At 37.6% G+C, this 13453-nt stretch overlaps 1 protein-coding gene across 4 annotated transcripts in view; it reads left to right on the plus strand.

Moving 5' to 3' along the window:
• Positions 1–13062, plus strand: part of TNFRSF19 (TNF receptor superfamily member 19) — an 89167-nt gene extending 76105 nt beyond the window's left edge. For all 4 annotated transcript variants that reach the window (XM_072611728.1, XM_072611731.1, XM_072611729.1 and 1 more), the window contains exons 7-10: positions 6–131; positions 2724–2826; positions 3541–3943; positions 9558–13062. In XM_072611728.1, coding sequence (XP_072467829.1) covers positions 6–131; positions 2724–2826; positions 3541–3943; positions 9558–9566 — 641 coding nt within the window. In that variant the 3' untranslated portion in view covers positions 9567–13062. The remainder of the gene's footprint in view (positions 1–5; positions 132–2723; positions 2827–3540; positions 3944–9557) is intronic.
• The last annotated feature ends 391 nt before the right edge of the window (positions 13063–13453 follow it).

The raw sequence follows: 13453 nt of genomic DNA on the forward strand, positions 1-13453 counted from the left end.
AACAGGGTCTATGAGATCACAGGACATTCAGTACAACGGGTCGGAGCTGTCATGTTTTGACAGACCTCGGCTTAATGAATATCCTCACAGAACTTGTTGTCAATGCCATCAAGATTCGGCACAGACTTGTGGTAAGTAAGGCCTCATTACGAGCATATTAGAGGAATAAGAATAAACCAAAGGAAGTGGGAACAGAAGGAATTGGGTACATTTACCTAGGATCTGAGATGCTCTACTTTAACTCCTAGTTAAAAATGATATTGTCATATTATCCTTCCTTCCCCTCTGATGGTTTGGTTCTGATTTTAAGTGTTAAAAGAAAATTGTCACCTCATTAAAACCCTAGAATGTCTGGGCGAGTTCCTCTTCATTGCTTGGGGTCAATAGAGCTTTCATTTAAACAACCTGACACCCTGCCTGTTTAGACAAGTGTTTGTTTCCTGCCTTCCTTATGAAGTAGTTGTGAGAGTTCATTTGTTGACAGTTAAATTGATATGTGAGATCTGTTGGCCTTGAATCCAGGAACTGTGTGCATGAGCCTTCATCCTAGAAAACCTTGAAGAAATCAAATGATTTTTAGAAGTCTCCACATAAAAATGTTTTCTCCCAAGAGTTCTAATCACTGTATCAATGGTAGTTATCAGTAATACCAACTGAGGCAACCAAAAGGAGCCTAGAAAAAGGATATAGGTCTCCAAAATCATATTCATGACAAGGAGATAACCCAAGGGGCTGGTAGTTCAAGCATTTTGAGTTTTTACAAAAGATTGAGTTTTGCTTCAATCAGAGGAATAAATGAAAAGTCTTTTTATGGGCTCTCATCTAGGATTCAGAATGTGATGCACAGAATTAAAAGAGCTATTTGAAGTTCATGAGAGAACAAAGTTTACAGAATGTACTTGTGCACAACAAAATTATATGCATAAAGCTGAAAATGTGAGGAAATGACTTTTCTAAATATTTCAGTTTCTTCCTACAAGAAGATTATTCATTTGCTCACAAATGGAAATTAAATGCAATTATCTTCAGTACAAGACAATGAGTTTAATAAATGCATGCTGCACATAAAGCTAGGAATTTTGTTTATATTCTGTGGTGTCTGGTATTACAATGAGCATATGCTCAGTTATTTTTATACAATGACCAAATGTATGAATGAATGGCAGGTAGACTCAGGGATAGCCTGATGTCAGTGCCACAACACTATATGTGCAGGTGACCACTCTACGTGGAGGCAGAAAGGCAAGATGGATAGAGAGATGGCCTCAAAACCTGGGTTTAAGTCCCACCTTTGATATGTGATCATTGTGAGACCCTGAGCAAATCATGTCCTAGCATTTGTGCAGAGAAGGCACCAGCTTGTATTGATAGGGGTAGTTTCTTTACCTGGAAATTCCCTATAATGATGAAACTACAGGTGAAGTCCCTATCTCCTATCCACTGGTTCTCAAAAGCGTAGTCTGGGGACCCTTGAGTATCTTCTAAGATTCTTATCAAGGGAATCTTCAAGGTCAAAATTATTTTCATAGTAATACTAACACATTTTAATTTCTAATAAATATAGATATAAGCCATATAAATTAAAGCTCTTTCAGGGGTCCTCAATAATTTGTAAGAGTACAAAGGGCTCCTGGGACCAAAAAGTTCAAGAACCACTGCCTTTTCTAAATGCTCTGATGAGGTAAAGAAATAGTGGGTGGCAGCCTTAGCAGGGTACACAAGTCTGCATTTGATTCTCAATGGTTAAAGTTGTTTTAAAGAAAACAACTACTATTGTAAGAACCAAATAAGTCAGTAAACCAAGAATTATTTATTAAGGGCCTGCTATGTGTCATACTTTGTGCTCAGTGCTACAGATTCCAAAGCAAAAGCAAGACAGTCCCAACACTCAAGGAGTTTATGTTTCATTGAAATACATGTTCACTGATAATTAATTGTAAAAGAATCAGGAAAAATCTGGGAAATTGAGTGGCCCTTAAACATTTCTTGCAAGGGAGCTAGGAGTTCTAAGAGACCGAGGCAAGGGAAGCACATTTCAAACATGGTAGCCAGCCTGTGCAAAGACTGGGAAATAAAAAGCCGTATCTTGTGGTTGGGGAGGGGCCCAATTTTGGCTTGCCGCCTAGACTCAGGGTTGCACGTACATTTTGAACTGATGGTGGGGAGGGGAAGGAAAAAATCCTAGAAAAAATAAAACCAAATTTTTAAGGTTATTTTCCATACGTGACAGTTCATCTCTTGTGATTATGCCTTTGTATATGGAGTTTCCTATATCTGGAATGCACTCCCTTCTAATCCTCTACCACATAAAATCCCTTGCTGCCTTTCTTGATCCTTCCAATTATTAACCCTCTCTCCTTCTTGAAATTGTTTTGTATTGTGCTGTATATCTTTAGTATTTACTTTCTTGAGTCCATATTGAATCCCTTTCAAACTTCCTATGTGTATTTTGCTGTTGCCGCCCCACTGCCCTAAGAAGTGCACGTTGAGTTGTTGAACTGAGTGATGTTGCAATGGGACTCACCTGAAGCAATCTCACAATCCTATTTCATTTTATTTTACCTTTACATTTTATTTATTTATTTTAGTTTTCAAATTTTTTTCTCCCTTCCCTCCCCTCTCCCCAAGACAACAATCTGATATAGGCTATACATGTACAAGCATATTAAACATATTTCCACATTAGTCATGACCCATTTTTAAAACCCTTATATTCCTCATAGGGCCAGTTCACTTGATTCCCTCCTTGTGCTGTGATGAGACCTGTAGCATGGATCATGGCACTCGGGGCTGTGCTCTCCACTCCAGGACCACCCTTCACGAAAGGTGAGTTTAGGCATTCATGGTATTTCACATCTCCAAGGACAAGCAATGAATTGATTGACTTACCAGTACCAAAATAGACCTGTCTTCATATGCTGAATTTAAGAAGAGAAGTTATGTGTAACGTACTAATGACTTTTCTGTGAAATGTCCCCATATTAGGCAAATTCCCTTAGAGCTGCTTTACAATCCAGCACTCTTTCTAGCTTTTACCTTCCGCTTGCACTTTTCCATTGTACCTTTATGATTTCTACCAAGTGAATGCACTTAATCCCTATGCAAGACTTTGAATTAAGCACAGATATGTTTTTATTGGAAAAGGATTTTTCAGGTGATTATCTGGTTTGGATGTTTTTATGGACATCCAATAGAACATAAGCACCTTGAGGGCAGGGGCTTTTTCATTTATCCCCAGGTCCTAGTACAGTGCCTTACACATAGTAGGCATTTCAGAAATGTTTGTTACTCCACTGATTGGTCAACTGATCTGTTTTAAAGCAAATGAACTACTTTAGCTTAAATTAGTGAGACAAGTAAATTAGGACAGCAGGCAGCATAACATTGCAGTTCAGAGAGCTGTAAACAGGTTCTTCGAAGAGTTTGGTAATCATTGGGCCCATGTCTCTGGACATCAATCTTTTATAAGTTTTCTCCATTCAGTTTTTACTGATGTTCCTTTTTAAATTTAATTTTACTTTTGCTTTGTTGCCCTCTCAGGAATGCAAGTTCAGTGGGAGAAATGCTTCCAACATTCTTTGGTTCCATTTCCCACTCTACCTGCGGCGAGCTTTCAGATGCCTGGCCGCTCATGCAGAATCCCATTTGCAGTGACACACTCTCTCTCTCTGAATCTTACTTGGAACTGAATGGAGGAGAGAGAAATTCACTCAACCTGGAAACTGAAAACTCAGCCACTTTGGATTCAAACAGTAGCCAGGACCTGGTGGGTTCAGTGGCTCCACTTCCACCTCATCCTGAAAATTTGGCAGAAACTACTGAGTGGTCTCAACAAAACACCCCAACAGACCCACCACTAACTCAGGAGACTTTATCTTTTAGAAACCAACTGGAGCAAGAGAATGAGGATACCATGAATATGGTCCCCCAACCTTCCCTCCAGGTAAGAGAAGATGATAAATATCAGTGCTTACTTAGCATCTGCATCGACCTTGAAATGAAAACTCTGGTCCTGGGTTAGTAATTGGGAAATGGTGTTTACTCAGATATTAGAGTACACTTGATGAGAAATTTAATATTCTGCTTCTTTAAAAAAAAATGGTTAATGGGAATTGGCTTCTGGAAGGGTTCTGAGTATATTAAATTCCTGTATACAAAAATTCATAAAAAAAATTCATAATGTATTCTATAACCTCAGTGATTAGCCCTTCATTACTAAAATCCTATTTCAAACTGGAAAATCCTGTATTGGTCATAAATAGGGCTCTGATTGTACTAAGAGGCTAATGTGTTATCTAGTATTTTGAGGTAGGGTGGGGGTAGAGTACTGATTACAGAATACTTTGGGATTAGAGTCCAGAAGGTTTGAGGTTGAATACAACCTCCTCTTGTTAGCAGCTCCATGATCTGACTGGTTAATGCCTGAGCCTCAGTTTCCTTGCTGTAAAATGGGGATAACAATTTTATAACATGCTCCAATGAGATACTGCAGATAAAGCACTTTGGGTCCTGCATAAAGAGTGAAAAGAGTAAATCAAACTAGATGATCCCTTAACATCTCTTTTGGATCTAAAGCCTTTGATTCTAGTGCATTTAATCAATATTTGCTGAATGAAAATAGTTTATGAATTAGAATAACGTGTGTGTGTATGTGTGTATGTTCCTTTACTGGGTGGGAAAAAGTGTGTCTTTGAATGGCCTTTGAATGATCAGCACATTGGTGGAAGAGAACAGATGAGCCCTTTCCCCCAGCTGGGAGCCAGAGAAGGGAGTGGGGCCAGAAAGTGAGTTCATCCCACATTCTCTGAGTTATACCCAGTGGCCACTTGAGCCTGTTTATATAATGCCTTCCCTGTATTCACCAAATGTGTGTTTTGAGAGAATCCAGCTACTGAGAACAAGCAGCACACGATAATCCAAAAGGGTACTCAGCATCCCATCTAACATGCATTTTTTAGAGAGAAAAAAAAGACCCTGTGTGACATATGTAAATATTTTTTCCAGGCTTTTGATATCGAGTCATGATACTCAAAAATTAAATTTGCATAATAACTATACTATATTAGCATACCAGGAGGACTTAAAATCAAAATTCCTATGTTTTGAATTCTAGCTATTTTGTTTACTATCAGTATGACCTTGGTCAAGTTATTAGCCTCAATTTCCTAGTCTATAAAATGAGAAGACTGACCTAGATGGAAGGTCTTTAACATCCCCTACATCTCTAAATCCTACAATTCTAATTGCAACTCTTTCAGTTTCCATCAGCCGAATTTTTAGTTATTAAAATTACCTTCAATATATTGAATCTCCATTAGTGATTCTTTTTAACTAGTTGATGGTATGGCAATGAACAAATCATTGGGCCCTTGTTCCTTAAGCTATGAAATAAAGGGTTTCACCTGGATGTTCTCTAAAATCCCTCCCAGCCCTAAATTCTATCAGTCTATGATTTTTCTATTGACAGGTTTTAGTTATTCCCTTTGTCAACCATTGTTATGGAAGAGACTGAATAATTAGAACAAGTATATGCTACCCGTAGAACTTAAATAGAACTTAAAAAGCTGAGCTTTTTTTTTTTTAACCAAGTGTGTTGACAGTATATGAAGTTATTAGTTATCAATCATTTCATGGCCTTTCCTCAGATATTTTGAGGTAATATTTGTGGGGACTCTCCATGTTCTAACCTCGACTTAATTCTATAAGGATTCCAGAAAGGACATATTTCAGTGAAAAGTCCTCTCTGTATGAGCTTCTTGTCTCCTTTTTCTTTCATGTTATTTTCCTGGTGATGGTATGAAAGAATGGCATAGCCTTTGTGATTGTCAAGGTCTTTTTTAATTAGTTTATAATATTACTCTTATACTATGCAATTAATGGGGCACTGTTTTTTTGTTTTAATTTACCCCTACTAAAATAAGAAAATTATCAAAACAAGGAAAGAAGGAAGGAAAGAAGGAAATAAGGAAGGAAGGGAGGGAAGGAGAGAGGGAGGGAGGGAAAAAAGAGGGAGGGAGGTTGGAAGGAAGGAAAAATTTATTCACTGGCTATGATGTGCCAACCACTGTGCTAATCACTTTACAAATATTATCTTATTTGATCATCACAATAACTCTTTGAGGTAGATGCTTGCTATTATTATCCCCATTTACATTTGAGGAAACTGAGGTAGATAGAGGTTAAGTGACTTGCTCAGGATTACACAGCCAGTAAGTTTCTGGGGATAGATTCGAACTTACATCTTCCTGACTCCAGATCTAGCTCTCTGTGCCACCTAGCTGCTTCTGGGAATTAGTACTAGAGGACGTAACTTTCAACAATAATAGACCTGATTGTAATGATAACATTATATCTTATGTATAAATATTTTATTAGTCAGGTAATAAGTATTATTAATGAAAAGGCTTTTACATGTAATTTGTAAATATTTTAAGATCATAGACTTAAAGCTAGAAAGGACCTCAAGTCATCTAATCCAATGCCTTCATTTTATAGCTGAGGGAACTGAGTCACAAAGAGTTTTTAAATGACTTGTCCAGGGTTATTCAGGTAGCAAGTGTCTGAGATGTGATTCCAACTGAGGTCTTCCCAATCCAAAGTCTAGCATTCTATTCCACTGTGGCATGTTGCCTGATAAAGGCCTACCAGAGTATTTCTTCTCCATGAAGATCTAAGTATGCTGGTCTTCTCAATACTGTTCCAGACCCATCTGTTCCTTTAAGGTTTACTTATGTAGTGCCTTACAGATAGAAACCTTTTGTTAATATTTGTTGATTGACTGGTAGATTGACAAGATGCATGGATAGCTAATAGGATGAAAGGTACCAACCGAGGCACAATAAGGAAGAGCTGCATTTTTTGCATTTCCCCGCCCCCCCCCCCACCAGGTTTGATTCAGAGGCCTTAGAAAATCACACATTTTCTTTTCCTCATTTGCTTTTGAAGAAATCAAAAAAGAATAGTCAAGGCAAACCTCATTTATCTATGGTAATGGGATTATTGTGATCATAATGAGTTTCCCTTTACGACCAGAAAAACCCACACCTCATTTGTATTTAATAGTACCCATTAGCATTCAAACAATATAAAAAAGTTCTTAAACATCCTTCCCTTAAATGGGCTAGGCATACACTTTGGAATCTTGCTTACCGTGGTTAATATAGTGAGCAAATTATTTTCTCTTTATATAGTATATTCCAGTCAAGCCCAGTTAAGCTCTTTAAAATCCAAATTACTGGAGGCTGAATTTATTTGCAGAGTAAACTTCCTTCTCTAAGCTCTTCCTCCAGCACCTCATCCCGGAGTGAAAAGTGACCCCCAGATCTCTAAGGGAGCACAAACCTTGGCAAGTCTTATCAAACAGAAAAGGCCTTGAGTAGAACAGACCGTCTAACAGATGGACCCCCTCCAGATCAGGCCAGCTGAGTGCCCAGAGGCTCATCACCACCTAGGGACTTGTCTTTTGTGGCAAGCAAATCATCTGATACAGTTTCGAGGGAGTTCTGTGTCAGGGGATGGAGTCCCCCCCCCCCCCCAAGCCAATGAAAAATCTTTTGAAAATATTAAAGATGTAAAACCTCACTGATTTGTGCTAATTTCAGAGAAAGTCAGGGTTGTTGACTTGGTTATCAAATTTATTAATTTATATGAATCAATTGAAAATCAGAATGATAGGTAATATTTCATCTTTTCCTTTTTCCTCCCATATGATCAATTATTACTTTCACAGGTGATGGACTAGACAGAGTCCTGGACCTGAAGCCAGGAAAGCCTAAATTCAAATTCTTCCCCAGACATTTAATAGTTGTGTGATTCTAGACAAGTGACTTAACCCTTCTCCCTCTCAGTTTCCTCATCTGTAAAATAGGCATAACACTAACACCTACTTCTTAGGGTTCTTCTGAGGACAAGATGAAATGATATTTGTAAAGACAACTGCAAACCTTGAAGCCTTCTATAAATGTTTACTATTATTTTTATTCATTCACATACCTATGGTAACTTAATCTACCAGTGTTGCTAGTATATACCTCTAAGGATTTACCTTAATAAGCAGATCAGACTGGCTTGTAATCACCCTGTCAATAACTTTAATTACTTAAGAAAACCAGCTATTTCAGGATAACCCCCAGTACTTGGAAAACACCTATTTCTATTTTCCTCTCATTCTCGTTCACACTATTATTTTGTCAGCAGGTCTCTTTATAGATTGAAGAGAAGGTGATGTTCAGCCTAAGTCTTGCCTGAACCATCCTAGATTCCACATTAGCAGTATCTGAACTCAGGTCGTTTTACTATACCTAATGCAGTTAGTATGTTTGATTTTTTTTTTTATGGTATGCTTTTCCTTTTGGCCTTGCTTTGTGATTTCCGGAAGTCAGTGTCCTATTTTGAGAAGGCCATATATAATACTTTCTTTCTGACTAAAGTGCCTATTCCTCAAACTGCCCTCAGGAGGTCAGAGGTTCCTTCCTGCTAGGAAAATCTGTCAGAGGCTGATTGTGCATATTCCCATGAGACAATTGGAAAAAAGAAAAAAAAGGCTTCTCATCCCCCACAGCTATCTGCAGACTTTCTTCTGTTGCTTAATTGATGGTGGTATCTTCCAGCCAGTCTGTCAAGGCATTATACACAGACTCCTTTCTATTTCTATGGAGAATAAACAATGTATAACCCTTCCTCCCTCCAATACGACCTAAATACTTTAAGGGTCAGCAAACAGGAATGATAAGTACCATCTATTTGCAATGTTACCCCCTAGGTGGCTTAGTAGAAGTAGTAAGGAGGCAAGGTTAGAGCACTGGATGTAGTCAGGAAGACCAGAGGGCAAATCCTGCCTCAGATGCTTAGTTGTGTGACCCTGGACAAGTCACTTCATCTCTATCTGCTTTAGTGTCCTCTTTTGTAAAGTGGGGATAATAGTAGCATCCATCTCCCAGGTTTGTTGTGAAGATAAAATGAGATAATATTTGTAAAACACTTTGTGAATCTTTGAACGCTGTAAATACTAGCTCTTGTTATTAATGTTTTTGTCACCTCGACCAGACAACTAGACTAGAGAGTCTATGAATTTATGCAATATGGCTCATGTCATTTGTTTGGAGGGAGAGAGAAAATCCACACCTATCTCTCACTGTGTATGAAGTAATAGAGTTTGCAAATATTAGATGTGCTTCTGTAGCTCTGAAAATGTTCGCTATGTTCCTAGACTTCTATACTGCTCACTGTTTGAAGCTATGTCATCCAACATCAGAGAACTAGCAGCGGTCCTTTTGTTCATACAGGCATGGTGGGATAAATGAATGTCAGCTTTAAACCTTAAATATATAAAAGGACTGGGGAAAAAATGGGATAATGCTGATGAGATAAAAATCAATGTTTAAAAAGTGCAAACATGGCCAAAAGTTAACAAGAGGAATTGGTTAAAAGACAACAGCACAAAACTTTAGCACAAGGGACATTTGAAAATGAAATTGCCCTTCCTGAGTCTATGATCTACCTTGCATTTCCTTTAGTTTGCATTTAATAAACTTTTTTTTCTTCTGTTGCAATTTTAGGAAGCCTAAAGGACTCTTTTCTACCAGGAATGGAAGTGTACATAACCCTAATGCCACTCTGCTAACACTGGGGAACCGAACTCAGTCTGGACCTTGGATGGTTTCTAACAAAGCTGAATTGAACTGGCCATATTTCAAGTCTTTCAGTCAATTGTGTCTGAGCCAGACCAGCTGGGAGCTGAAACCCCAGGGCATAACTTGAGAAAAGACTAAAGGCAGATTCATGGTATTTTGTATCTCTTCCAAACAAGCAGTTTCCATGCTACATGTGTGACTGAAAAGACTGAAGGACTGAGCTTGAAGCTAAAGAGATTATGTCCATGTAACTGGAAACAGAATTGAGTTAGGACTTATATTGCTCCGCCAAGTGGCTGCATGAGACTGAAGACATGAGGTATTTGTGGACATCCACATTTTGTTTCATACTAGACATCGGAGTGTTTAGTTTTGATGTAGAAGGAACTCAAAAGTAAGTTCTTCTGCTGGGTCAAACGTCCTTTTTTGATAATCTAAGCTCCCTAGCCCAGTGGTTAAAGTGTTAATGAGGTCAAAGGCTTAGGGTGATCTCTACCCAAGTTGGTCAGCATCTCACAAAGATACATAGACTGCATCCCCAGTAGTAACCAGGAAACTGATAAATGTATGCTCTTGGTTATAATGGAGAGTGCACAAGAGAGTGGATGTCTCAATGTCATCTATCACCGTTACTGTCAAAAAACAAAAAAGTAACAATGCACACACCTTACCATCAGTAGATCATCTTTGGGTACAACAGACAATACACACACGTATGTATTGATGAGGAAGATTTTTATTGTTACATGTTTCCAAGGCTGAGCTTCCAATGCTCAGAAATATCTATATCATAGTTAAACAGTATTTCTAGGATAAAGAGCTTTTATTAAAAATAGTGCCTTTCGTATTGAAGGTTTAATAAGCTGTAACATAGCAGGTTCATCCAGCATTAGAGTAGAGAATTCGTTAGTAGCCTTTGACAAAACTCCGCAGTACATTAAAACCAGAAGAGTATTCAAGGCTGGCAGTATGTAATTACATTAGAAGGGGGTCTTGACCAGTACCAGTATGTTATGGTTCTAAAGCCTCTTCCTGCCCTCATCAGAATTACTACCTGCCTGTAGGAGCATAGGACAGTCATAAAGATGTTCACTCCATCCCCTATTGCCTCTGAATTTGTGCACTGAATACTCTGAAGTGATTTGCTTGGGGAAAAAATAGCCCTGTCAGGGTGAAAAAGAAATGTGCCTAGTATGTTTTTAAAGTTCTTTCTCTTTTCCTGTGACTGAGGAAAAGTTAAAAAGGGCTCCCCTTCTCACTGCTAGAGCCTACACAATCAAGTTTGCCCTGTGTCTTTTAACCAATTCCTCTTGTTAACTCTTGGCCGTGTTTGCACTTTTTAAACATTGATCTTTATCTCATCAGCATTGTCCCTTTTTTTTCCAGTCCTTTTATATATTTAAGGTTTAAAACTGACATTCATTTATCCCACCATGCCTTTTAAAGCCTTAAATCTTTTCAATTAGATTTTTCCCCTCCCTTTTTGTACACTGTGGTTAGATAACAGTGGAAAATGTAGTGTGTCCTCTTCCCTTACCTCTGTCCAGTCAGTGTAAGGTCTGAGGTACATTTTGTTAGCTTGTCTTGTTTTTTTTCCCCCATCTCATTACCTCACTTCCTTCCAGCTGAAAAAGGAAATTACATGGTTTCTCATAGTCTACAATCTTCCATGTCTACCACGTGAGCAAACAGAATTGAATTTTTTTAAGCATAAACTTTACTATCAGTTAAGTCAAATATTTGCATCAGAACAATCTTGTACATTGCAGCGTTAAGAAAAACATTATACCACTAAAAAGAAATTCCAGTATGCATTATTGTGCAGGACACTTTGCTAATCAAAAGTTAACAGGAACACTATTAGCACAGTCATAAGAAGAAACTTGGTTTTCATGTTAAACCAACTACGCTTTGGGGATATTATGAAATTCATCAAAGTCTAAGCTCATTTTACTCATGTGAACACCTTTATGAAAAATCACCTTCAGGAAAACCTTTTTCATGGACAATTTCCACAGATTCTTTATAAATATTTTTGAAAATGTAGTTAGTCTCACCACAAGCCAGTCTTACTGCATTTAGGTCAACAAAGAGAAAGTCTCCAAGAAAGTATAGTAAGGAGCATCCATTTGAATGACTTACTCTAACTCATAACATACGTGTAATTGATTCCAATTGTTTTCCATCTCCTTGGAGATTTAAAGATAGAAAGAACTTTAGAATCATCTTGATCCAACCTTTTTATTTTATGGTTGAGGAAACTGAGTCCCAAGGTTAGTTGCATGGCTAACCAGTGACATAGGCAAGAGCAGAGGGCAGGTCATCTGATTCCCAATCCAATATTTTTCTCCCTACGCTCTGCTACTTTTGTTAGGATAAAAGAGTAGTGGAATGGTTTGCTTTTTAAAAACACCCTTGTGTACTCTCAGTATTATTTTTCCACGTGAAGAACTCATACTGACTTCAAAGACAGACACTTGTAAAAGAATACTTGATGATGTGAAAATGAAATTTTGGCCTTGGATCTCAAAACATCACTTCTGATCAGTAGAGAAATGCAAGGCCATTTCATTACCACGTGCTGAAGAAGTATACGATAATGTTCTGCTGACCCTCTAAACTTGGTTAATATTTTAGAGAAAGGCAGTGCACACTTCAGATTCCTAAAGATATTATTGGAATGTTGCATAGCAGTCAACAGGTTGACCTTTCAGCATATGTGTGCCAAGGAACTCAGATAATTCGTAATTTAAAGCATGTAGCCTGTTGGACTTTACAGTCAGTGTGATCATTTTAGTTCAAGAGATTGGGGGTATGCTGGAGTCAGTTTGAACCAGTTTTCAAGAGCTAATTATTAAATTTTCAGAGTCAGCATTTACACCTTGGAAATCAGCAAATGCTAAAATTTAGGGTTTGATTTATTGTTTTGTTGATTATCTATCTAGACTTAATAAATCAATGGAGGATATGTTGATAATGCAAATTAAACTTAAAAGAGAGTCATGCATACTTTTTTTTTGTTTTGGAGAGCTGGTTGTTAAACATTTACTAGTATACCCCTGAACATTATTATGTATGAAATTCATTCAAAGAATGAAGTGTCTATTGAGATTACTGAATTAAAGCACAGGATTTCCCCCTTCCCTCTTAATGTAAATTGTACATATTTTTTTAAAACTAGATTTTTCTACTTTGAATTGCTATGGTTTATGTTGCTTAGGTCAAGCACTGTGGTCTGTGCCAGTAGAAGACATCCACTGACATTTTAAGGGAGTCAGCTTGAATGAAATTTAGTTTGCATCATTGCTTTTTTTTTTTGCATTTGAGACTTTTTAAAAAAATATTCTCTAAGTTATAGTTTTCTTGTATAAATAGTTGTGTGATGCTTTTTTTTTATTTGTGAATAAAATTGCTACTTAAATTGTTCTTATTTGTGTGTCCAATGAAGAAGTCTTTTCATGGAATGATAAGATTTAAAGCTGGAAGGGGAAAGATATGTAGTTCTTAGGGTAATAGATTTAGAATTGAAAGGTACCCTTGGGGTCATGTCGTCCAAACCCTTCATTTATAGATGAAGAAGCTGAGGCTTACAAAGGTGAGTCAATGTTGAAACTCAAGTCCATTGAGTTCAAATCTTTTACTCTACATTTCACCATGCATGCATTTTTAGCTGGATGCAATATTTTTTCCTCCCTCTACATACTATAAAGAAAAATAAGGATATTCTTCATGACCATAACAGACCTGTGATCTCATCAGTTTGGGTACTCCATCCTGTTCATGCCATCCTGGAATGTTTGCCCATAAATCTGCCACAAGGG

Source organism: Notamacropus eugenii, chromosome 5 (assembly GCF_028372415.1).
Source record: "Notamacropus eugenii isolate mMacEug1 chromosome 5, mMacEug1.pri_v2, whole genome shotgun sequence".
Lineage (NCBI taxonomy): Eukaryota > Metazoa > Chordata > Mammalia > Diprotodontia > Macropodidae > Notamacropus > Notamacropus eugenii.